Genomic DNA, 24,218 nt, shown 5'->3' on the forward strand with positions numbered 1-24,218 from the left:
TAGGAGAGCCTTTGTGGGGTCCGTCTAAACTGGTCTGCAGTAAGGGTCCAGTATAAGGGACCAGTATATATGATATAGTTCCAGTTCTATTTGGTGTGTTGCTCACTTTAGATCATTTCAGAATCAGCAGCACATCTGCAGAGGCACCTGGGTAAAATTTTAATTTGTTGGTAAAAGTAAAAAATAAAAATGTTTTAGGGGTACCCAAGACATTTTATTTTTGGTTTTTAGATGCATCAACAGTTTGCAGTTCTGAACGTCTCATCAACCAAAGGAGGACATGGATAGTTGCGACTAATTTAATATCTTTATACTCTATTGTGATATGTAGAGGTTAATGGGATATTTACGTTAAATAACATAACAGCTGGTTGAACATTTTAGATTTGCTGAAACCTCTTAGCTGATGACTGGGTTCACCAGTAGAGGTCAGTGCTGGGCTCACTTCTTATCACACCCACCTGTTCTCATTGAAGTGACTTTACGACAGGCGCAATGCATCATGGATATTCTAACTGCCCTCTTGGTGTCCCCATGTTACTTCATGGAAGGTCTCACCTGCAGCAGTAGAAGTCAAGCAACATGAAGAGCTGACTGGCAGAAACTTTCCTTTCTAATATGATTCAGTATTCCTCACTCTACAAGTAACACACAGATAACGTGAGTGTAAAACAAATGAAAAATACTTAAAAGAACCTTTGGTACTAATTATATTAATTATTACCTGTAATTTGGTCACAGTGTGTGCGTTTGTGTGTGTGAGTGGGTCTTGTCCAGGGCAGTTTCCTGCCGTACACCCTGTGCTGTTTGGATAGGCCCTGCAACCCTCACAACTCTGAATTGGATGAATGAGAACAGATGTGTGTGTGTGTGTGTGTGCGTGTGTGTGTGTGTGTGTGTGTGTGTGTGCAGTCAATGTGTGTGTCACTAGGGAAGTCACCTTTGGATTTTAAGCACCAACCTGAGTGACAGACCTCTCTGTCATTAGGCTACATGCACTTGTTATAAGTTGTCATCTTCTCCATTTCTGTCCTTTGTTCACATGATACTTCAGCTCTTTCTTTTCTTTTGATTGTGAAGCTCCATTCATGTTTAGGTGTGTTCTCATAAAATGCAAAAAGCACCTTCTGTGATAGCCATGTCTGTCTGTCTGTCTGTCTGTCTGTCTGTCTGTCTGTCTGCCCGCCCGATTCTCAGTATGAAAGACGTTGGTTCCCAGTGGACTGAAATGTGAAACTTGGCATGTTTATTCTTCAAGTCTAATGTGTGTGACAGTCCAATGTCCACTGAGATATTGTGATTATAGTACGCTGTACACAGTTTTGAAATTTCAAGATCTGTAGTTGAAAAATATTGGTGAATTTGTGAACTCAACTGTCTGAATACAAAGAAACATTCTGTGTGGCTTCAATTACGGATAAATTTAATGCTTCACATTTATAATCAGAGCTTTTACTTCAACCTTTATATTTTTTATATATACTTTATATTTCTTACTTGTTTAACAGCCACTTCTGATGGCAAAACAGAGAAACCCCTGCAGTCGTGTGCTGAAGTAAATACACCACAGGTTGGGGGTGGGGGTCAGATGTGGGCGGGGTCAGACAACAAAGTATTACCTTATATGGAACAAATGACAGTAATGTGTGTTTATTTATTCAATTCACTAAATTATGCCCTTTTTTATTTCTTTAGTATGGTAGTAATTATATTGCTTATTTACTTATCACCACCCCTTACTGTCCCAGAATGCAGCAGTAGGTCTCATTATTTGCTAACCTTCTTCTTCTTCTTCTGCCTCCATCCTTTCCCCTACTCATCTTGCGTGAATGTCAGTCACAGCAGCTCAGAATCAATGTGGATAAGTGACATGGCGTTCATGTCCACAACATTAAATGTGAAAGTGACTTAAGTACAAATGTGTGACAGACGGCTCAGTAACACTTCAGTGACTAAACGTGTCCTCAGGATTTGTGTAAATTTAACTTAAAACAAACTCACAGCTGCATTATCTACAGATTATAATCTTTAACATGTCACTAACTCTGTCATTTATCGACCACACTGACTCCATGTCTGTCATGTTCAGATACAGTCAACATTTTTATCTTGAGACTCCAGCCCTGATTTTAATTCTCCATCAGTTTTAATGTTTAAGAAGTTAGAACTCCAGTTATCTGCAGATCTCCTCATCCACAACAGGGCAGAAACCTTCACATCACTCGAGTAGACATCTGCTGCTGTGAAGTTATTATAACATGTTTGATGTTCACTAGTAGTACATGGAATTATATTCTGTTATTGCTGTTCTTTCTGAATATGATTCACTGTTATAAAAATATGTCATAAACAAAATGGTGATAACAAAACCTTTGATGAAGTGATTAGAAAATGTAAAAATGCTCCAACTTTTAAGAGCAGCTCATCAAGTCTTCACACACACATTTTCTTACTTGTTCCCCTGGGCAGCCACAGGGCATCACTGAGCCTTCAATCAGTGACTGGTGAAAGGTGAAGGAGATACCAGTTTGGTCGTGGGCACTGAAAAGAGAGGAGAAACAAAGGGGGATTGGGGGGGGGGGGGTGGTCTGCTTGATCACATGACAAAGTGGTGCTAAGACGGGGCAGAATCTCCAGCTTCCTGATTGAAGAGCGAGGACAAATCACAAAGTGTCAGTTTTAGTCAGAGGTGCGATCAAGTCCCAATTATGTAAGCACAAGCAAATCTCAAGTCTTAAACCTCACGTACCCAGCAAGTCTCACGTAAGAAGTCCTTGAAGTAAACTCAAGTCAGGTGTCAAGTCTGTAATTTTGCGGCACAAGTTTTCAGGTCTCATGTTTGGTCAATACCTTCTCCTGATATATACAGTAAGCTTTTGAATCATCAGTGATAGTGTAATTAATCTTGTGTTTTTTTTCCTGTAATCATTGCAAAGACCTTCCAGCTGTTCACATATTCAATCACCTGTGTGTGTTCACTCAAACCGTTTGCACGACAGCAGACTGAACCTCAGCTCAAGGGTTTCTTTCTCCATTGCTACCCCAGATAACCTCTCATCTTCCTATCAGGCCACACATCCACAGTTATAGAGAGATGTTCAACTTGCTGCGCTTGCTTTTTGACATTTGCTTGTTTCTCTGCAACCAATTTTCTATTTTAGAGGTAAAAGTCTCACATATACTTATTATCGACAATGGACATTATAACATTATGGAGAGCTCCTATGTTCAACTATTGATAGGGCATGTTGTAGCCTACAATTAAGTCTGACAGTATTGCATTAGTGAGGAGCTTTTGTTGAGATAGCTGGAGTTGTAGAGTTTAACAGCACTTTAACAGAGAGATGCTGGGCTGCAAAGGCTCACTGGTTACCATCTTGGTCTTCAGATATTCCTCAAAGCTAAGAAATAAGAAAAAAGGCAACCATATCTAAACAAATAAGAAATGTAACATATTTTTCTACACTTTGTCCCAATTATGGTCCTATAGTAGTTAAGAGTGGAATATTAGGTTGAACATTTTATACAGCATATGTAGGCAAAAAAATGAATGTTAACTAAAGCTAATATACTGCAGTGGTTTCATAGACATTATTACATCTAAAGTTACAGTATTTATAGCTGTTGTTTAAGTGTGAGTCCTAAGGCCTGCAGTGTACATCCGAGTGAACAAAATCCTTCAGCTTGGCACCATTCAGATGTGGAAGAAACAAATTGTACATATTATTAAAGAAAGAAATCTTATCTTAGGACCTTTTTGATTCAGTAACCAGGCAGGAGGAAATTTCACTGCGTCTTTATTTCTCTTCATTAAGAGTCATGAAGCTTAGAGCATCCTGTTACAGCAATTGACTAATGTACAGTGCCCTGGGCAGAGGTTATCATCAGAAGGTCAAGGACTAAAGGCAGACGGCCATTCTTATAGATAGCTGATTTTGGATAGCAGTGCTGAATGAATGCATAGACATCACCTCTGGTTTACTCTGACTGGTTACAAGACATGAGATGTTTTTCAGCAGAGAACATAACCAGCTTACATATCCATAGTAAAGGTTTCATGTTACTCTACTCCTGCTCTCCTCAAACATTTCTTAACTTCTGCCCTTGACCTTCTCTTGTGAAGTTTCTATATACGTGACAACCATCAAGTCATGTTTACAGGACGTCTGCTGATTTCTGTGTATTACATCAGTCAGCTCCTTAAACTGCCTGGGACATTTACTTCACCATTTCAGCAGTCTTTTTACACTTTTACTCACAAAACACTTCATGGGTAAAAGCTACCTGTATATTAACACTTTAATGACTATATTACCCTTGATGTTCCATTATTCTGTCACACAGAATGTAACACTGGTTCATTAGAGAGTTAAACTTGTAACCAGTTAATGTTTTAATACTCCTGTGCTGAAATGTGAACAAAACTGCAACACAGTCTTTGTTGAACTAAAATGCATTTTCATAAAAATACAATTTGTTGAAATTATATCACATTTCATAAAATGTTTTTAAAGAAAATTGAAGTAAGCAGTGTGTTAGGAATATATAGTGCATCCAGAAAGTATTCACAGCACATCACTTTTTCCACATTTTGTTATGTTACAGCCTTATTCCAAAATGGATTCAATTCATTTTTTTCTTCAGAATTCTACACACAACACCCCATAATGACAACGTGAAAAAAGTTTACTTGAGGATTTTGCAAATTTATTAAAAATAAAAAAACTGAGAAATCCCATGTCCATAAGTATTCACAGCCTTTGCTCAGTACTTTGTCGATGCACCTTTGGCAGCAATTCCAGCCTCAAGTCTTTTTGAATATGATGCCACAAGCTTGGCACACCTATCCTTGGCCAGTTTGGCCCATTCCTCTTTGCAGCACCTCTCAAGCTCCATCAGGTTGGATAGGAAGCGTCGGTGCACAGCCATTTTAAGATCTCTCCAGAGATGTTCAATCGGATTCAAGTCTGGGCTCTGGCTGGGCCACTCAAGGACATTCACAGAGTTGTCCTGAAGCCACTCCTTTGATATCTTCGCTGTGTGCTTAGGGTCGTTGTCCTGCTGAAAGATGAACCGTCGCCCCAGTCTGAGGTCAAGAGCGCTCTGGAGCAGGTTTTCATCCAGGATGTCTCTGTACATTGCTGCAGTCATCTTTCCCTTTATCCTGACTAGTCTCCCAGTCCCTGCCGCTGAAAAACATCCCCACAGCATGATGCTGCCACCACCATGCTTCACTGTAGGCATGGTGCCTGGTTTACTCCAAACGTGACACCTGACATTCACACCAAAGAGTTCAATCTTTGTCTAATCAGACCAAAGAATTTTCTTTCTCATGGTCTGAGAGTCCTTCAGGTGCCTTTTGGCAAACTCCAGGCAGGCTGCCATGTGCCTTTTACTAAGGAGTGGCTTCCATCCGGCCACTCTACCATACAGGCCTGATTGGTGGATTGCTGCAGAGATGGTTGTCCTTCTGGAAGGTTCTCCTCTCTCCACAGAGGACCTCTGGCAGAGTGACCATCGGGTTCTTGGTCACCTCCCTGACTAAGGCACTTCTCCCCCGATCGCTCAGTTTAGATGGCCGGCCAGCTCTAGGAAGAGTCCTGGTGGTTTTGAACTTTTCCACTTACGGATGATGGAGGCCACTGTGCTCATTGGGACCTTCAAAGCAGCAGAAATTTTTCTGTAACCTTCCCCAGATTTGTGCCTCGAGACAATCCTGGCTCGGAGGTCTACAGACAATTCCTTTGACTTCATGCTTGGTTTGTGCTCTGACATGAACTGTCAACTGTGGGACCTTCTATAGACAGGTGTGTGCCTTTCCAAATCATGTCCAGTCAACTGAATTTACCACAGGTGGACTCCAATGAAGCTGCAGAAACATCTCAAGGATGATCAGGGGAAACAGGATGTACCTGAGCTCAATTTTGAGCTTCATGGCAAAGGCTGTGAATACTTATGTACATGTGCTTTCTCAATTTTTTTATTTTTAATAAATTTGCAAAAATTTCTAGTAAACTTTTCTCACATTGTCATTATGGGGTGTTGTGTGTAGAATTCTGAGGAAAAAAATGAATTTAATCCATTTTGGAATAAGGCTGTAACATAACAAAATGTGGAAAAAGTGATGCGCTGTGAATACTTTCCAGATGCACTGTATATATATATATATGATATAGACCATAGTTCATAGAAATGGTATCACAAGTTCAAATTACATTGTGACCTGAAAATGCACTTCCATTTCACATAAAACAGAAAGTCTGTTTTTACTGTTCGTCAAAAACAAGGGAAAACAACTTTTTTCAGTGAACTTTTATTAATAAAAGTTAAATATTTGAAAACAAAACAATAAGCATATCCCAGAGTGTGTGTTTAGCCATTTCACACGGGTGTGTAAATTCTAGATGGTATGTTTTGCGTTGTGTAACTATGGCTCATCTGGTCAAATAAAGTCAACCACTGATCACAAATCCAAATTATCAAATCCAATTTTAACTTTATTGACCTTTTCAAGCTGCAGTTAGACTGAAGAGGCTAAAAAGCAAACATAGTAGAATCAGCGGCATGTAGCAAACCACTTTACATCGCCAATGCCACTGCTTCCAGTATGACAGACAGACAGAGAGAGCGCATGCGCCAGGCTTACTAATAGGAAACATTTAGAACCAAAACTCCCAGTGCTTGAACATTTAACTAACCAGCCACACACAGCACAGAAAGCAAACAAATGAGACACAAGGTGAACAATGCTGAAAAAATGAGTGCTGTGGAGAGACTGATTGAATCTGTGGATATGGAGAGCTGACTGTACCTGATATTTTTAGAGATGGATAGTAGGTTTAGGAGACAGAAGTTCAAAAGTATTCAGTCTAAAAAGTATTCAGTATTAATTACGCATCTCTCCCTGTGTTGTCAGCGTTTACATTTTTACGTCTCCCAGCAAGCTTCATCTTCCTCCTCTGGCTCCTGAAATGGAGTGAGGCGGCCATTTTCATAGGGCACCCAGAAGTGCTCCAGGTGCGCCCAGATCTTCTTCTGGGTGTGGTGGAAGTTCAACTGTCCAGGCGCCCCAGGACAGGGTTGAGCTTCAGTGCTCCAAACCTGTGGCCCTGCTGTGAGCCAGGGGGATTGCCCTCTAGTGTTCCAGGGGAGGTATTGCCCTGAATATGCCCTTTTCCCCGGTTCTTCCATCACAAGGGCCCCGGCTGTCTGCCACAACATTTGATTTTGTTTGCCTCATTCATTACGTTTGAACCATCAAATCAGCACTGAAGATTAGCAAACAACATCCAGAGAAAACCTACAGGATAAAAGTGGTTTCAAATACAAATAAGATCACACATGATCCCCACACAGAGAATATCAGATATGTGGACTGAGGTTCCTCTATTTTCTTGTTCTACAGTCACAACTAACGTCAACCATCTGAGTTTGAGGAGTTTGCTGCGTCTTCTCTGCATGTGTTAAGCAGACTCAGGTGTCAGAATTTGCCACGAGTTCAGCATTTAGTCGAGGAAAGTCAGGATTCACTTTTTCAACTTATAAGTGAAGTTTGAATTAATTTGCAAATGTGTGTTGCCCTGGTTTAAAATTTTATCATTGATTTGTTATTTATTTATGCATCTTTTTTATCTTTATTTTTAATTATCTTAAAATTATCTTGTGCTGTTTATTTATTTATCTTCTGGTACTCTTATTTATTTACTGTATTTATTTATATATCACAGCATCTGTGGCACACCAATTTCACTCTGCTTCTCACAATGTTTGTGAAAATAAAGATCTCAAATCTCTAATTTTGAATTTTCTGACATCATTGTGACACCTCCTGAGGGCTATGGCCATGTTTGTATGGTTGTTATGGCCATTGTTAGTAACATGACACTACAGTTTTAGAGGATGCCAGCTGATCCAGCACCGCAAGCGCAGGGTCACTGAACTGGTGGAAGATTTGGCTGGCCTGCATTGTAGTAGAGAACTGGTAGATCTGGCCCAAGTGTCCTTTAGCGAGGTGGCGCTGGTGGAGACTCCAGACCAATCAGGTGGGTCACATCTGAATGTAAGTGCAAGGCGAGGGATGCACACTGTTTCGGGACATCAATTCCAGAATTGGGATTGTCAAACCGCTCTCTTTGAAAACTCTGAGGTGTTGGGCGGGCAAGAGGAGCTCAATGGGCCACCTCAAAACCAATCACCAAAAAAAGAGGTTGTAATGGTAGAAGTATGGCATCATTAGGAAACTGAAGAGCAGGTTTCCACATGCACAGATGGGAGACCTCCTTGGAAGGGTGGATAGGCTTTTGGCAGAAGTGGTGGTGTATCCAGTTGTCATTGTCCATGATGGAACAAATGTCATACATAAGGGTAGTCTGTCGGTTCTGCAATCCAAATTTAAAGAGTTAGGTGCCAGGCTGAGGAGCAGAACTGACAAGGTAGTCTTTTCCAAAGTTCTGCTTGTGCCAAGCGACAGTCCAGGTAAGACTGAGGAGAGCAGAAGGCTTAGCGCATGGCTCACATTTAGTTGTAGGGTAGAAGGTTATAGGTTTATGGGGCATTGGGACTCCTTTTGGAACAAATTTGAGCTGCTCTGCCATGATGGGTTACATCTGAACAGGAGAGGCATCAACATATTGAGGAGGCGTATGAGGAGGTCAGTCGAGGATTATTTAAACTAGGGAATGGATTGGCAGTTTAGCACAGGCCAGGTTTAGAACTGAACATGGAGGAACAAACAACAGTGGAGAAATAAAAATGTATAGTAATGTAAATTCAAAGCAAACATTTAAATGTAAAAGTAAGATGAGTAACACATTAAAAATAGCTTACCTTAATGCTAGAAATATGCAGTTTTAAAAGGATAGACTGGGATAAGCTTTAATGTGTGAAGAGAGTCGAGGAGTATTGGTACAGGTTTAAAAACATTTTGCGTGTAATGCAGGACAGGTACACGCCTAAATCGGAATACGTAGGAAATTTAAAATAACTCTGCAGTGGGTTAATAAAGAGCTGAAAAAGAAGCAGCAAAGGAATAATAACTAATATATAATACACTAAAGTAACTAATAACTCCAAAGTGAATCGTAGATTGTATGAGAACATGAGGGCAACCATTAAGAAGGATATCAGGGAGGCTAAAAGACAGTTGGAGAGGAATATAGCAGATAAGGTGAAAGACGACCCTAAGAGATTCTTTCAGTATTTTAGCAGTAAAAGAACAGTCAAGGAGCAGATGAAGTGCATCAGAAATATTAAAGGAGAATTAAAAGATACAGACAATGAAATAGCGGATGCTCTAAACTCACATTGTTCAGAGTTCTTCACAAGTGAGCAAGTGGATAACCTCCCAGCGGTAACAGGGACTACTAAGGAGGTACTCAAGGATTTGGAAATTGTAAAGAGAGAAGTGCTGCTCAGATTAAATAAACTGAAATCAAACAAATCACCAGGACCAGATAATATTTACCCTCGAGTTATTAAGGAGGTTAGTGAGCACAGATATAAACCCTTGATGCATATTTTTAGGAAGATTCTACACTCTGGGGAAATTCCGAAGGACTGGAAAATTACAAATATTATCCTGTCATTTAAAAACAGTAACCATGCAGATCCAAGTAACTGTAGGTTATTGTGCATCACAGGTAAATTAATGGTAGGACTTAGTAAGGGAAAGATTGAGCAACACATGACAAGAACAAGAGTTTTACTGAGCAATCAGCATGGGTTCAGAAGAGAGAGGCCATGTTTAACCAATATGTTGGAGTTCTATGAGGAAGCAACAGAAGGATACAACCAAAGTGGAGCAGATGGCATTACTTATGTTGACTTTATAGAGTTTGATAAGCTGATGGTTTGGCATCAAACTAAAAGAAGTGGGAGTTCAGGGTGTGGTGTGTAGATGGGTGCAGAATTGGCTCAGACACAAAAAGAAGAGGGTTTTGGTGTGGGTAACCTTATCAGAACTGGCTGATGTCAACAGTTGTGTCCGGCAGGGGTCAGTGTGGGGGCTGCTGCTATTTTTAATATCTATAAATGGATGTAAAACTTTGAGGTTTGAATTCACAATGGGGATTTTGAAAACCGAAAGTACACCTAATGATTAGGATTTAGGAGTCTTAGTGGACTTGACACTATCAACTTCCAGACAGTGTTCAGAAGCCATTAAGAAGGCTATCAGGTTATATAGCGCCTTGATGTGTGGAGTACAAGTCCCAGGACATTCTGCTCAAGCTTTATAACACACTGGTGAGGCCTCATCTGGAGTCCTGTGTGCAGTTTTGGTCTCCAGGCTACAAAAAGAACATAGCAACACTAGAAACACTGCAGAGAAGAGCGATGAGGCTGATTTCAGGGCTACAGGGGTTGGATTATGAGGAAAGATTAAAAGAGCTGAGCGTTTTCAGTTTAAGCAAATGGAGATGAACAGGAGACGTGATTGATGTGTTTAAAATTATGAAGGAATTTAGTCCAGTGGATTGAGACTGTGACTTTAAAATGAATTCAACTATAACACAGGGACACAGCTGGAAACTTGTTAATGGTAAATTTCGTGCCATCATAAGGAAATTTATGTTCACACTGAGAACCACAGACACACAGAATAAGTGACCACTGTAGGACTTTAGGGGCCTTCAAAACTCAATTTAATGTTATTTTTGGGGATTTAAGTGGATAGGACTGGCGAGCTTTATTGAGCTGAACGGCCTCTTCTCATCTAAATCTTTCTTTATTTTAATGTTCTAATGCTCCCAGCATTATAAAAGCTCATGGGAAGTGCAGTCCCCGAACGGAGATTGACAGGTGGCTCCATTTCTTGTGAGATCATCTTCAGAATATAAGAGACTTGGCAGAACAAGCATCCACAGATAAAAATCAAACAATAAACAAAACCGATAAAAATACACAATAGCATAAATAGTACAAATCAAAGGACCAAAGATGAACAAAAACGACATAATAAAGGAAATTACATATAAGCCAGAGAGATGAGCCCATCTTAAACATAACATCTTGGTTGTTTTTCAGATTGTCAAAGCCAAAGAAGAGTCTGAGGGGACAGAAGGTGTGGACTCCTTCATCGGTGAAGTAATGAAGAAGGACCGAGTGGTGCTGATCAGCCTGTGGGAGGCGCTGGCTGAGCAACTTGAGACATTTCAATCACCAAACCTCATAACATTAATGGAGGAGGTAACAGAAGAGAGTAAGTCGATGGAGTTCAGTTCACAGTAAAATTCTAACTGTCCAAACACACAATAAGGTGAAGTAGAGAGGGGAACACAATACACATTAGAACACAGTAGACCACCTGCTTTATTCATTATAAAGTTCTGTCCACATTACTGGTGAGACCCGTGATTAGGACCCTGATACCATTAAGTCCTAAGCTCAATGTGCCTTCTGATGCCTTCAGACTCATTTGTAATTTTCTTTAACAGACAGATAATCATGGGCTCATTTGTCCATGCCTTTACAGACTTGTTGTCAGGTCCTTACCTCTGACTGGTAAGAAGGTCATCCCTTTGTGAATTCCCCCTTGGGATTAATAAAGTATCTATCTATCTATCTATCTATCTATCTATCTATCTATCTATCTATCTATCTATCTATCTATCTATCTATCTATCTATCTATCTATCTATCTATCTATCTATCTATCATTTTTATCACAGATTGTTGGTCATTGCCAGACAGTTCCTGACTTCTGTGATTTGTAAGAGAATCAAAGGACAACGATAAAGAGTTGGGTACCTCCATGGTAACCCAATATAATTGGATTGCATCTAATATAGAAAAAACAAGCAAATAATTATATAAAGGTTTTTCAGACATGAGTTCAGTACAGAACTGGCAAAGATAGTGGAGCTTCCAGTTTTCAGTCCTCCTGGCAGAAAGAAAATAGTCCAGGTGGACGGATGGAAGTGACATCAGAGATGTTCTAGTCATCAGTCATCTTGTCTGCAGAGGGAGGAAGAGAGAAAGACATTAAGACACAGCGCCAACCCCTGGTGTGACAGTAGAATTACAGTCACTAGAGCCCTTCAGCTGTCCCCATTGTGCACGTGTGTGACAAAAAGGATAACAGAAAGTTTAAAAGGACATTGGAAAGAAACGTCACAAAAAAAGGGCAAGGAGGACCAAAGGAGATTGTCGTGTGTCACTTTAGGAGGTGTATGATGAGAGAGCAGAACTTTTCTTGCATTCCTTTTCTGTGCTAAAACAGCTGGCTACTGCAAAATGTCCCTCAGCTGGTTCTGCTTCTGCATTTGCTTAAGAATTACCTGGAGGCTTTGAGAATTAGAAGTAGAAATTGTAAGAAGCTCTCCAATAGTGTAAGTGTAGATTTTGTAGAAATGCTGCTGTTGGATATTACTTCACTGGCTGTGTTTTCAATGATAAGATATAAGAATCGGTTTAAATTGAATGCATCAAGCACTAAGTATGTATGGAGTTTAGGAGAGTTTTTATAGCCCCTATTTCTAAGTTATTCAAGTATGGCTCACTGTAGTCTGACATGCTGAGAGGAGACACACTAACATACTGACGTGCTGATGTCTTCTTAGCAATCGAGAAAGAAGCAGATGGGAGTTGCTGAGAGTTTTTGTGTTTTCTGTAGTGTGAGAGTTAATTAAAAATACATTTTTCTCCTATATACTTGGGTTTTGGCTGCTGCTAAGGAATCGTGCTGGAATTTTTAAAGCTTTTTTCTTTAGAAGGACTTTTTGCTTTTTTTCACCTGCACTGGAACAAAAGCAGCTGGGTGTTTAGGAGTGTGCTTGGAGAAGTTGCTTGTTACGTGTGTATTCATTTTTGTTATTTGTATTTGTACTAGCATCGACAAGGCAGGGCAGGAAGGAGCAGTAGCTTTACTGGCACTTGTAAGATAATAAGTAAGTATATAACCAGCGTTGTACCAATATATAGTTAATAAGTAACGGAAACAGCGATTCCTTAGTTAAATAAAGGGGCCTTAGTTAAATAAAGGGGCCGTGGCTGTCTTCAAAGTAATAAAGTGGAAGGCTCAGTGGTACGTAGGTAGGTGGTCAGCGTTAAAACACCTGATCAGGCACAAAGGGCTGTAGGAGCAGATTAGACAGTAGGAAATTAACTAGCTGCAGATATTCACTAAGCAAGGTTTTTTTTTTTATTTTACAGATCTTAGCGGTCAGGGAGTAGAGCAGCTAAGCAGAACAATGACAGCGTAATGGTTCATTAATAGAAAGGAGTACAAACAGTGCAAGTGGAGAGGTTTTAAGTAAGAAATAAGAGGAGCAGTAAGTTAGGGGAACAGACAGAGAAAAGTAACGTTAACCTCAAAGAAGAACAAACACCAGGTAGTCAAGTGGGAGAAGATTATAGGAGCTTAACAGTAGAATCCCTGAAGCCTACAAAAAAATGTAACCTTAAATCCCTTCATACCTTTCCATCAGCATCTTTTGTGTTGTAAACGTGTCGATCAGCACAAGCAGCAGGCAGCCTGCTCACTCATCCCCTCAACGAGGCAGCTGAAGTCTCTTTATATGAGAGTTAGGAGTCTGGAATTGGGTAAATAAAATATCATTATGTGGAATATTTACAATTCATGTGTGTTCCGTGTCTATAACGATCTGAGTAAATGTCGGATGACAGGAAATGTGAGGCAAGAAATGTTGAATACATAACTAAAAGAGAAACATTTTTCATGTATTAGTTATAATGACAAAATGCCGACATGAAGTGTATAATGTGTGAAGACTGAAGTCCAAATATCAAATAAACACTTTCACAAAACATAAAAGCAAGTGCATTTTTACTCAAGAATATAACAAATGAAAATAAATCATTCAATTTACATGTTGTTGTCAGTGAGTTAAAAACCCAACCCCAAATATCAATTAACACAAAGTTGGCATTGCTGGTGTAGCTGTAGAGGTGCTGTCTTGTTGGTTCGACTCTGGGCTATCTCTGTTTTGAGTCATTAGCTGCTATTATTATTACTGTAAATATACATTTGATTTGAATCTGTAACAGCCGGTGTAAATTTTGGCTACTTGTAAAAGATATCACTGAAGGGATATAAGCAGACACACAAATGCTGGTGAATCAGGTCTTCTTGGTATCTTATTGTCAATTGAATTTTTTGTTATTCAGTTTTATTCTTGAATAAAAGCACACTTGTTTCGTTATACCTTTGCGAAAGTGTGTATTTTATATTCCAGTAACCACTTGAATGACATCAAATCTGTCTCTGCCTCTCCCATGCATGGACTCACACATCCATACATGAAAACGTCCCTAACTGAAAACACTATGTCATTTGAACCTGAGTTGTCATTTGAACATTTTTTTTCCGATCCTGCCCACTCTCCACGTTATGGTGCATGGTCCTGACAATGCAGACAGACTTCTTCTTTTTTGGTGCATACACCGTCAGCATGGCACTGCCAGATCTAAACACTAGCGTGGTGAATTGTTTGCGGACTGAAGTTACTTTACCAGCAGGTAGAAGTTCCTGTTGTGTTGCAGTGCAGCAGTCTATTAGCCAACGAAAGCAAACTGAAGAAGTTGTTTGTTTTACTGGTTCTGCTTTGGTACAGAAATAGCTTTATGACCACAATATCAGAAAGTCTTTCTCCTGTGGGACAACTGGGATATTTTCCTAAATAAGGAGTGACATTGAAAATGTACTTTGTCTCCAAACCTGCCGCAATGCAAAACTTTATGACATATTTATCAAGCTTGTTTGAATGAGTCAGTGTTCAGACGCCATTAAGAAGGCTATCAGAATGTCAGGTTATATAGCGCCTTGATGTGTGGAGTACAAGTCCAAGGAGGTTATACTCAAGCTTTATAACACACTGGTGAGGCCTCATCTGGAGTCCTGTATGCAGTTTGGGTCTCCAGGATAAAAAAAGGACACAGCAGCACTAGAAAAGGTCCAGAGAAGAGTGACTAGGCTGATTCAGGGGCTATAGGGGTTGAATTATGAGGAAAGATTAAAAGAGCTGAGCGTTTTCAGTTTAAGCAAATGGAGATGAACAGGAGACATGATTGATGTGTTTAAAATTATGAAGAGATTTAGTCCAGTGGATTGAGACTGTGTCTTTAAAATGAGTTCAACAATAACATAGGGACACAGCTGGAAACTTGTTAAGGGTAAATTTCATGCCATCATAAGGAAATTTATGTTCACACTGAGAACCACAGACACACAGAATAAGCAGCACTAGAAAAGGTCCAGAGAAGAGCGACTAGGCTGATTCAGGGCTACAGGGGATGAGTGATGAGGAAAGATCAAAATAGCTGAGCCTTCACAGTTTAAGTAAAAGAAGATTAAGAGGAGACCTTATGAAGTGTTTAAAATGATGAAGGAAATTAGTCCAGTGGATCGAGACTGTTATTTTAAAATGAGTTCATCAAGAACATGTGGACACAGTTGGAAACTTGTTAAGGTAAATTTCACACAAACAGTAGTAAGTTTTTCTTTACACAAAGAACCATAGACACCTGGATAAGTGACCAAGTAGTGTGGTAGACAGAAAGACTTTAGAGACTTTCAAAATACGACTTGATGTTTTTTGTAAAGAAATAAATGGATATGACTGGCGAGCTTTGTTGGACTGAATGGCCTGTTCTCGTCTTGATTGTTCTAATGTTCTAATATTAGAAGCATAAGAATAGGCAAAGCAACTGATTTCAGAAATCGGGAACTGAACTCCATCCAAGTGTAGCTAAACAACTGGACAGGTGAGTTATCAAAAAGAAGAATGGAGCAGTCAGACCAGGAATGCTTTGAGTCACAACTGAAACTTCAGCCAGCTGCACTGCCTGGATGTCAGAATTGCAGGATGGCCAGAGTTATATGGAGTAGATTGCTTGTGATGACCTGGGTGCCCACAGCTGGCATTGTCTCAAACCTCATTGACTAGGGCAGTGAGAACACATAAGAGTAGGTGCAAATCAGTGCAAAGTGCTTTTTGTTTCAAGCAAAGTGTTCCAAATGAAAAGTGTAGTGCAGGTATCTTCTTAAATAATCCTTCATAAAAACAAGTGCTACGTGGTGGTTAAAATTCATTAAAAAATAATCCAACAAACAGGTCAAAAATCCAGGGTTAAAGCAAACGCAGGATCTTTCCCTTAAAACTACCCACAAGCTTCTGTGCCTCCTTCCAAGCCAAAGACGTCTCCTCTGCTCACCCTTTGTGGCCTACTTAGCTAGAGGAGACATTGATCAGCAACTTACAGTGGCTTGTGTTCTTGGCGTCATCCCTTGGCGTCCACAAAGACTTCACAAACCCTGCTCCCTTCTCCTGCTGCCATCCCTCACCATCCTGTGGCATCTCCTGAAGCAGTTGGTTAGTTGGTTGGTTGGTTGACTTCTTGCCTCCTCAATCCTGTACTTCTTCTTATTCTTTTCTTTTCTCTTAACCTCTTTCTTTCTTCTTTTCTTTCTTGTTTTCATATGTCCTGTGGAGGCTCCTTTTAGACTCTATAGGTGCAGTTGAGCTCTGCCTAATGACTCAGTGAATGGGTGCTTTCACACGCAAACACAAACAGATAGTTACCTCATTAATGATTGTGGGTTTTCTCAGCTCTTCATCAACATCCACCTACAGCCACAAACACACCGAGCACACTGTTTTCATTTTAAACATCTTCACTCTGCCACGGACCGCTGATGTACAGCACCACTTTGCCACACTTCATTTTGCTTTCACTTATGGCATTATCCATTGTAATAGTGCTTGAGTATTAACACTTATTAAATTTGCCTTCCCGCTTGCATGTTTGCTCTATTCTACCACCGAGGGCTGTGAACCAAGTAACTTTCTCAGCTCGGCCAATCAGGGGTGCAACAGAGAAGTTACAGTGACAGTCAAACCTGGGTAAAGTGTGAAGGTAGTGGGCCGTAGTCCTGGGTGCAAGTGCATTGCAACTGTGAGCTGTACCTCCATAAAGGATGGTGAGAGTAAGAAGAAGCAACTGGGTCATGGAAAAGTCATCTATGAATTTGATAAAAATGGACTCATTTTTAAGCAGAGTTGCCCCCAAAAGCCTTTCCACGATAAAACAAAATGTAAGAATAAATGAAAACATACAGATTGTAAGATAGAAACTGCCCTAAACTTACATTTTCCTGAAATTTTCAGATATGAAGAAGAGGATAACCTCCCACGGTAGAAGGAACGTTCAGAAGAGAGAAGAGAGAAGTTCAGTGTAGATTAAATAGGCTAAAAATCTGTCAGATCATCAGGACCAGATAACATTTATCAAAGAGTTCTTACCGAAGTTAGTGAGTACATATTTAAACCCTTGATGACTGTTTTTTTTAATTACCTATCAAAGCCATTATCAGTTAGACAGGCAAACACAGAACAAGAGAGTCTTCAAATGCTTCAAGGACAGCTCACTACACCAGCCAGGAGCCACACATGAAGAGTCTGGAGTGACATTTGATGCCACACAGCGGTGGTCACAAGATGCCATTAACTAGTAGTGGAATGACTTGAAAAGATGAGTGAGATGCGCCCATCTCAGTTGGTCAAACACAAGACGTGCCACTACATCTTGAACCTTCTTCGGTGTCTTGGTATCACATGTGAGTACGTCTGCCAGCAGAGAGTTGCAGTAGCAAGAAGGAGAAGTGGTCTGGAGGACAGAGAGTAGAGGAGACTAGGAAAAAGTAACTGGTGAGAGAGAGTGAGCTGAGGTGACAACTGAAGGACACAGTGGGAGGAACTGTAATGGGAGAAGCAGGAAGAAGCTTGGAGAAATGAACTAAAATGTGGTCTAATGTGTGTAGTGGAGTAACAGTTCCATTTGTGAGGGTGCAGTTCAGTGAAGAAGAAGTCCAGCAGTTTGACAGTTTTATCAGTTGATGGTCTGTGGAGCTGTAACAGTTGAAAGAATAAAGAAGAGTGAAGAGGCTGCTAGCAGTTGAACTGTCCAGGTCAATGTTCTTGACAACAAGGACAAGGAGTGGGCTTCCATCATCTGGGATGGAGGAGAGAAGCATGTCCAGCTCATTGATGTTCCTTAGAAGATTGGAGGATGTTTATTTTAGTAGAGAAGGACACCGAGATTTCATGACACTCAAAGGTAGCATTCAGAGGTAGTTCCCAGGAATGTCAACGTCCTGTTCTTGTTAGCTAGTATGCCTGTCAGGTATAAGAGAAGTTGAAGCTGAGGGAAAGTTCTGTAAGTGTTGCCATATTTTCTGACTCAATGTGAGTGCCACAACCTGGAGAACACATTGGGTGGCCAAAGCCAGAATAAAGTCCATTTTGTCAACTTCAGACTAACAGTTCTACAGGCCAAGAAGAAGGGAGTCTCTGAAATAGTAGCTTGAAGAAGAAGTTGAAGACTGTTGTTATTACACTCTCTCCTGTTGATGGGATAAGAGAAACATCAGGTATCAGTCACAGGAATGTCCTGTAAACACGTGTTGAGAAACAGAAGATTACAGAGAAACAGTTCATCTTGTTAAATAAGAGGACCCATTGCCTTGTTCAGTGTCTTTGCTTGATGGACTTGTGTAGGTTGACTTCTTCTGAATGAGGTGACGTTAAAAGTGGTGTCCTTCAGGGGTCAGTGCTGGAGTTTGGAGCTCTTTATAATATACACTACATAAACAACCTGATAAGAATATCATAAGTTAAATTTCACAATCATGCCATACTAGATAGAAGAGCAGATAATGAAGAATCAGTTGAATAATTACAGAAGTACCAACAAATACAGAAGTGGGAAGTTTTTTAGACAATGAAGTTTAATGTAAGTAAATGTGAAAAATGATATGCTGTAATTTGAATTGGCCAGTTTTTGTACATTGCACACATGTCCAGTGCTCTGATGTTCTGAATCATCCATCCTCTCTGTGTCCTACTCTGGACTCTTTACATTGGCATTGCCCTCAATATGCCGACTATTCTACTCTGTGGATTTTCTCATTTCTGATGTCTCCTTCATGTGAATAACTGATGGCTACCAAACAAACTGGGTACATGTCACTGGTCTGGCCCTCATGTCCCATTATATGTCTATCACTAATTCATCAAATTTATACATATTTACAATTATAGAGCCCAGTTTTATAAAGTTCAAAACTTCATGTTTTAAAGAAAGTAAAGCTTCATCTAGGATGGCCCCCTCACTGCTATGACCATCCCGTCTGTCTTATTTCTTTTATCACAGGAAAGAAGCTCTTAGAGGAGATTGACACCAGTGACCAGTCACCTGTCTTTGACCCTCGTGCTAAAGGTAACTCCTTTCTTTCACACATCTGATCAGCAGTTCCTCCAGTCCTGTGCTCATCAGGTCTCCTCATTTCTTCTCATTTTGACTTCTAGATCTCCATAAGACTCACAGACAAGCTGTGTCTGAATCCACAAGAGCTCTTGAGGCTCAGGCTTCTCCTGGAGATCCACACTCCAGAGCTGTGGGCTTTGAGACTCAATACACAGAGTTGGTGGCCATTAAACAGGACACAAGAAACCATAAGGTGACTGAACATAAACTTGTGAAGACTGGGAGGATCCATGAAGAGCTCATGAATAAAGGAGCAGCAGAGAAATGTGAGCGAATCTGGACTGAGCAGCTGTTTAGGAAAAGTCCTGTAAGTGTAAATCCAGTCAACATCATAGTGGTCAGTGGGATGGTGGGAATTGGGAAGACCACCATGATTCAGAAGATCATGTATGACTGGGCCAGAGGCACTCAGTACCAGAGGTTTGCATTTATGTTCCTGTTTAAATTTAGAGAGTTTAACCTCTTAGACAATGAGAATGAGCCACAAATGTCACTGACCAAACTGATTGAAAGGCACTATAAATATCTCAGTAATGATCCACTGAAAGACGTTCTGAAGAATCCTAAAACTCTCCTGTTTATATTCGATGGGCTGGATGAGTACAAACACAAACTGAACTTCACACCGAGTCAGCTCTGCACAAACCCAGATGTTGAGGTGCCTGTCCACATCCTGGTCACCAGTCTGGTCAGTCGGACATTATTGAAGGGCTGTTCAGTCCTCATAACAAGCAGACCAAATGCCCTGGAAGCCATAGACATGGAAAGAGTCGATCGGTTTGTAGAGATCCTGGGGTTCTTCCCTGAACAAAGGCTGATGTACTGTAAGAAGTTCTTTGGTGACACTGCTCTGGCTGCTCAGGCTTTTCAGTATGTCAAGGAGAACACCATCCTGTACACCATGTGCTTCAACCCCTCATACTGCTGGATGATCTGCTCTGTGTTGAAGAGCCACTTCATGACACCTGAAAAAGCCAAAAGTGAAGCTCTGCAAATAGGTCAGTGGCTCTGTGAGACTCAGAATAAGGAGTTAATTAGAGACACCATTGGAGAGGATTTAAAGATGGACTTTAGCAGCACGACTTTATCTGCTGCGGACTGTGCTGTGCTGGCCACTGTCATCAGTTGCTGTGGAGAGATTAAAGAACTTGACCTGTTACTCACACCTCAGACCGCCGAGTGCATCGAGATACTGGAGCCGGGGCTCAGCTGCTGCAGTGTAGTTCGGTGAGTGATGCGACTTTGACGAGTTTTATCTGTCAGTAATGGCACTTTGTGTCAGGGCACTGAGCTCCACTGTCATAGGACCTTCTAATAAGCCCCAGCCACTCAACAGGAGGTGAGGTCAACTGCTAATTACATGATAATTATGCCATCTTATTCTCGATGATCCTTTACAACTCGTCTGAACAATCCTGACCTCACGCTGTCGTATCTGTTTCAGACTCTTACAGTCATTAACACTAGAATTACCAGAGTCTACGAAAAAACTCGTAGATCCGGCCCACTTTAAAACCGTTCTCACCTCTCTTTTGTCTTCTAAATGTGCCAATTAAGACGGGCAGCAAGCAGCCGGCTATTTCATCCCCCACCGTCGCAGAACGTTCACTAAGTTTTCCCAGCTCATGCCTTCTTTGATTATCTGGGAGTGACTGAACTGCGGGAGTTTTAGAGTGGAAATAATATATCGTTATTTTGGAACACACGCATTTCATGTGTGTTCCTTTTCTACAGTAATCTGTGTTAAAACATTGTTAAAACAGAAACTTTTTAATATTTTAGTAATAAATGTTACAAAATGCAGGCATAAACTATAGAATGTGTGAAGCCTGAAATCCAAATATCAAATAAACACTTTCACAAAATGTTCAAGGATGCTGCAGCGCCTTCCATGGCGTAACACTATAGATTTGCTGACTCAGAGCGCAGCAGCCCTGCCGTGTCTCAGAGACCTGAGTTTGATTCCCCGCTGGGGAGAAAGTGCTATTTTTTTTTTTCTTTTTAACCACAAACGGGCATAAAAATTTATAAATTGGTATACACTGTAAATCATTAAGTTTAAAATGTCGATCACGGTTATTTCTATTGATTAATTCATGCTTTTTACTTAGAGTCAGAACAGGAGCTTATTCAGCTTCTGATCTGACTCTAACAGCACCAGTATAAGTTCACACCCGATCTGACGCTGTTCTTTTTCAAATAATATTGCATTACTGTGACAATGTTTTATGATTGGTACTATTCACGTCATAAAATGATTTCTTCAAAATGTCACATATATTTGTCTCTTTCTTTTTTTAAAATGTGCGTTGATCACCGCCAGCATGTTGTAGCACACAGCAACTGGCCACCTGCATGTTCCTGCACGCACTGAATAAGACAGCGCTATATGCAATCATCAGATTCAAATGTTAACAGTTCACACACACGCAAGGATCGTCTTTCCTACATTTACAACATGTGTACCTGTTACAATGTACACACTTCTCTCTATGCTGTGGTTTCTATTACACACCTGAAAGAAAGACAATATATGTGAAAACATCATCGCACTAATGCAATGTTATTTGAAAATGAACAGCGTCAGATCGGGTGTGAATTTATGCTGGAACTGGAAATTCTCTGATGTGGAATCAGTTCTGTATGGTTGTGGGTGTGAGTGGTGGATATAACTGGGAATTACTGTGAATGTGCGTGGCGTTTTGAGATAATGAATAGAGCTGCAAATTACAAGTGCTTGTTCAGTGTAATAGCAACCATAGCACAGAGAGGTGTGTACACTGAAACAAGTACACATGTCGTAAATGTAGGAAGGGCGCTCCTTGGGTGTGTGGGAACTGTTAACATGTGAATGTGATGATTTTATATAGCACAGAACGGAAATCAGCAGTTCTTAGCATTCCACCACGCAAGCTGTCATATCAAGTGCCTACTGTAACTTGCTTTCTTTTATCTTCGGTTATAGTATTGAATAAAAGTGCACTTGTTTTGTTATACTTTTACATCAACATATGTTCCTGTGTTTGAGTGACACGGGCATGCTCAAAAAATACACGTGTAATGCCACGAAAAGTACACACAGACACTTCAGTTCATAGCATTGGTACGACAATGCAGTCACAAGTACACTGCAGAGCTATAGAGCGTCTTTATGTGAAAACAGCAGTGTCAGATGGGGGGGGAGGGGGGGGGGTAGGGAAGGATTTTGAACGTGACTGAGAGAATGAAAAGTGAATAAAAAACAAAACAAAGCTAACCTTAACAAGTATCATAAATTACAATGGCTGTTACAGACTGAAATCAAATGTATCTTTTTATTCTAAAATAGTAAGAATAAGAGCAGTTCACTTCTCAAAAGGGAGTCGTGCAGGATCGAACTCGTGACCTTTTGATTCCCAGTCAGCAACTGATACTGTTGCACCACGGCAGAAGTCTTAGTAAATGAGTGTCAATGTCGCACACTAAGGCCTGTTTTTTTCTTGAAGGATTTTCAAAATTTCATGGGTGAAGCTTGAGAGGAATTCTTTAGGTGTGAGCAGATGCACGTGACTTGTACAATTTAGACCAGAAAAGAACAAATATTATCTCAAACAAATAGCAAATCAGTAAAAAGCAGTAAACATTAGGAAAAGGGTATAGAAAAGATATAAAGAAACCAGGAATACTCACAGAGAGAGACCCTCTGTGGACAAAACCAACCAGCAATCTCAGACACGGCCATGACAGCCCAGAGCAATCAACAGACAGAGAATCAAGAGACACAGAGGATAGATAGATAGATAGATAGATAGATAGATAGATAGATAGATAGATAGATAGATAGATAGATAGATAGATAGATAGATAGATAGATAGATAGATAGATAGATAGATAGATAGATAGATAGATAGATAGAGCGAGCTGTGGTCAGAAAAGACCGTGGGATTGATAGAGCAGTTAGCAATGAGATTTCTGTGTCTGAACATAAAATCTGGTGGTCCTGGCCATGGAGATCGACTCTGCAGAGGTCTTCACCTGCATGAACTGTCTGTCACCAAGAAGCAGAGACCTCTAAATGTCAGTAAAGTTATTTTTTGTAGCAATAGACCCCAGCTCTTTTTCAGACCCCTGATGCAACTCCAGCCTGCATCTGTCTAACAGTTGAAGTTGCCCCCAGAAACAGCAGCCCCTCATCATCTTTACATCGTTTAAAATGGAAAACAAAGAGTGTCTCCCTGCCTGTAGTGAGGCATAAATGTTCACAAAGTCCCACTTCTTCTCCTCTGTGTCTGCTGCCACCTTTAGAAGTCTCCCACCAATAATTTCACTAAACTCTTTGAAAATCCCAGCATCTGCCTCGCAGTTAGGAGACCAGGGTTCGTTTCCCGGGTCATCCCTGCATGGAGTTTGCATGTTCTCCCCGTGTCTGCGTGGGTTTCCTCCCACAGTCCAAAGACATGCAGGTTAGGTGCATTGGCGATCCTAAATTGTCCCTAGTGTGTGCTTGGTGTGTGGGTGTGTGTTTGTGTCCCGTGCGGTGGGCTGGCGCCCTGCATGGGATTTGTTCCTGCCTTGCACCCTGTGCTGGCTGGGATTGGCTCCAGCAGACCCCCATGACCCTGCAGTTAGGATATAGCGGGTTGGATGATGGATGGATGGATGGATGAAACCCATCCATGCCTTCCATAGACAAAGACCACCATACAAGTGACAGACAGGAACAAGCAGGGCAGAACAGCAAAGATGAAGGGAAATGACAGAAAGAGAAGAGAAAAGAGAAGAACATGGATGCATGAAAGAAGACAACAGGACAGACAGACAAGGAGGAGGACTGAGTGGTGGACAGATAGCGGAACTGTAGAAAACATGGACAACAAGTAATAGAAGTCACCAGCCAGACAGGGACAGTGGAGAAGGTTACACGGAGGAATGGTGACAGAATTAGTACTGAAGACGG

General features: G+C 40.7%; 2 protein-coding genes across 5 annotated transcripts in view; both read left to right on the top strand.

Annotated features, from left to right (window-relative positions):
- The window catches only part of LOC114643553 (protein NLRC5-like), a 5,922,889-nt gene that overhangs the window by 4,844,018 nt on the left and 1,054,653 nt on the right, over positions 1-24,218 (top strand). The gene's annotated exons all lie outside the window — the stretch shown is intronic.
- Positions 1-24,218, top strand: part of LOC114643557 (NACHT, LRR and PYD domains-containing protein 3-like) — a 1,908,976-nt gene that overhangs the window by 712,197 nt on the left and 1,172,561 nt on the right. For 3 of the 4 annotated variants that reach the window (XM_051925782.1, XM_051925780.1, XM_051925781.1), the window contains 2 exons: positions 19,168-19,233; positions 19,323-19,939. The exons of the other annotated variant lie outside the window; for it this stretch is intronic. In XM_051925782.1, the coding sequence (XP_051781742.1) occupies positions 19,168-19,233; positions 19,323-19,939 (683 nt within the window). The remainder of the gene's footprint in view (positions 1-19,167; positions 19,234-19,322; positions 19,940-24,218) is intronic. 4 annotated transcript variants of the gene reach the window in all.

The sequence above is a fragment of the Erpetoichthys calabaricus genome, chromosome 4 (genome assembly GCF_900747795.2).
Source record: "Erpetoichthys calabaricus chromosome 4, fErpCal1.3, whole genome shotgun sequence".
NCBI lineage: Eukaryota > Metazoa > Chordata > Cladistia > Polypteriformes > Polypteridae > Erpetoichthys > Erpetoichthys calabaricus.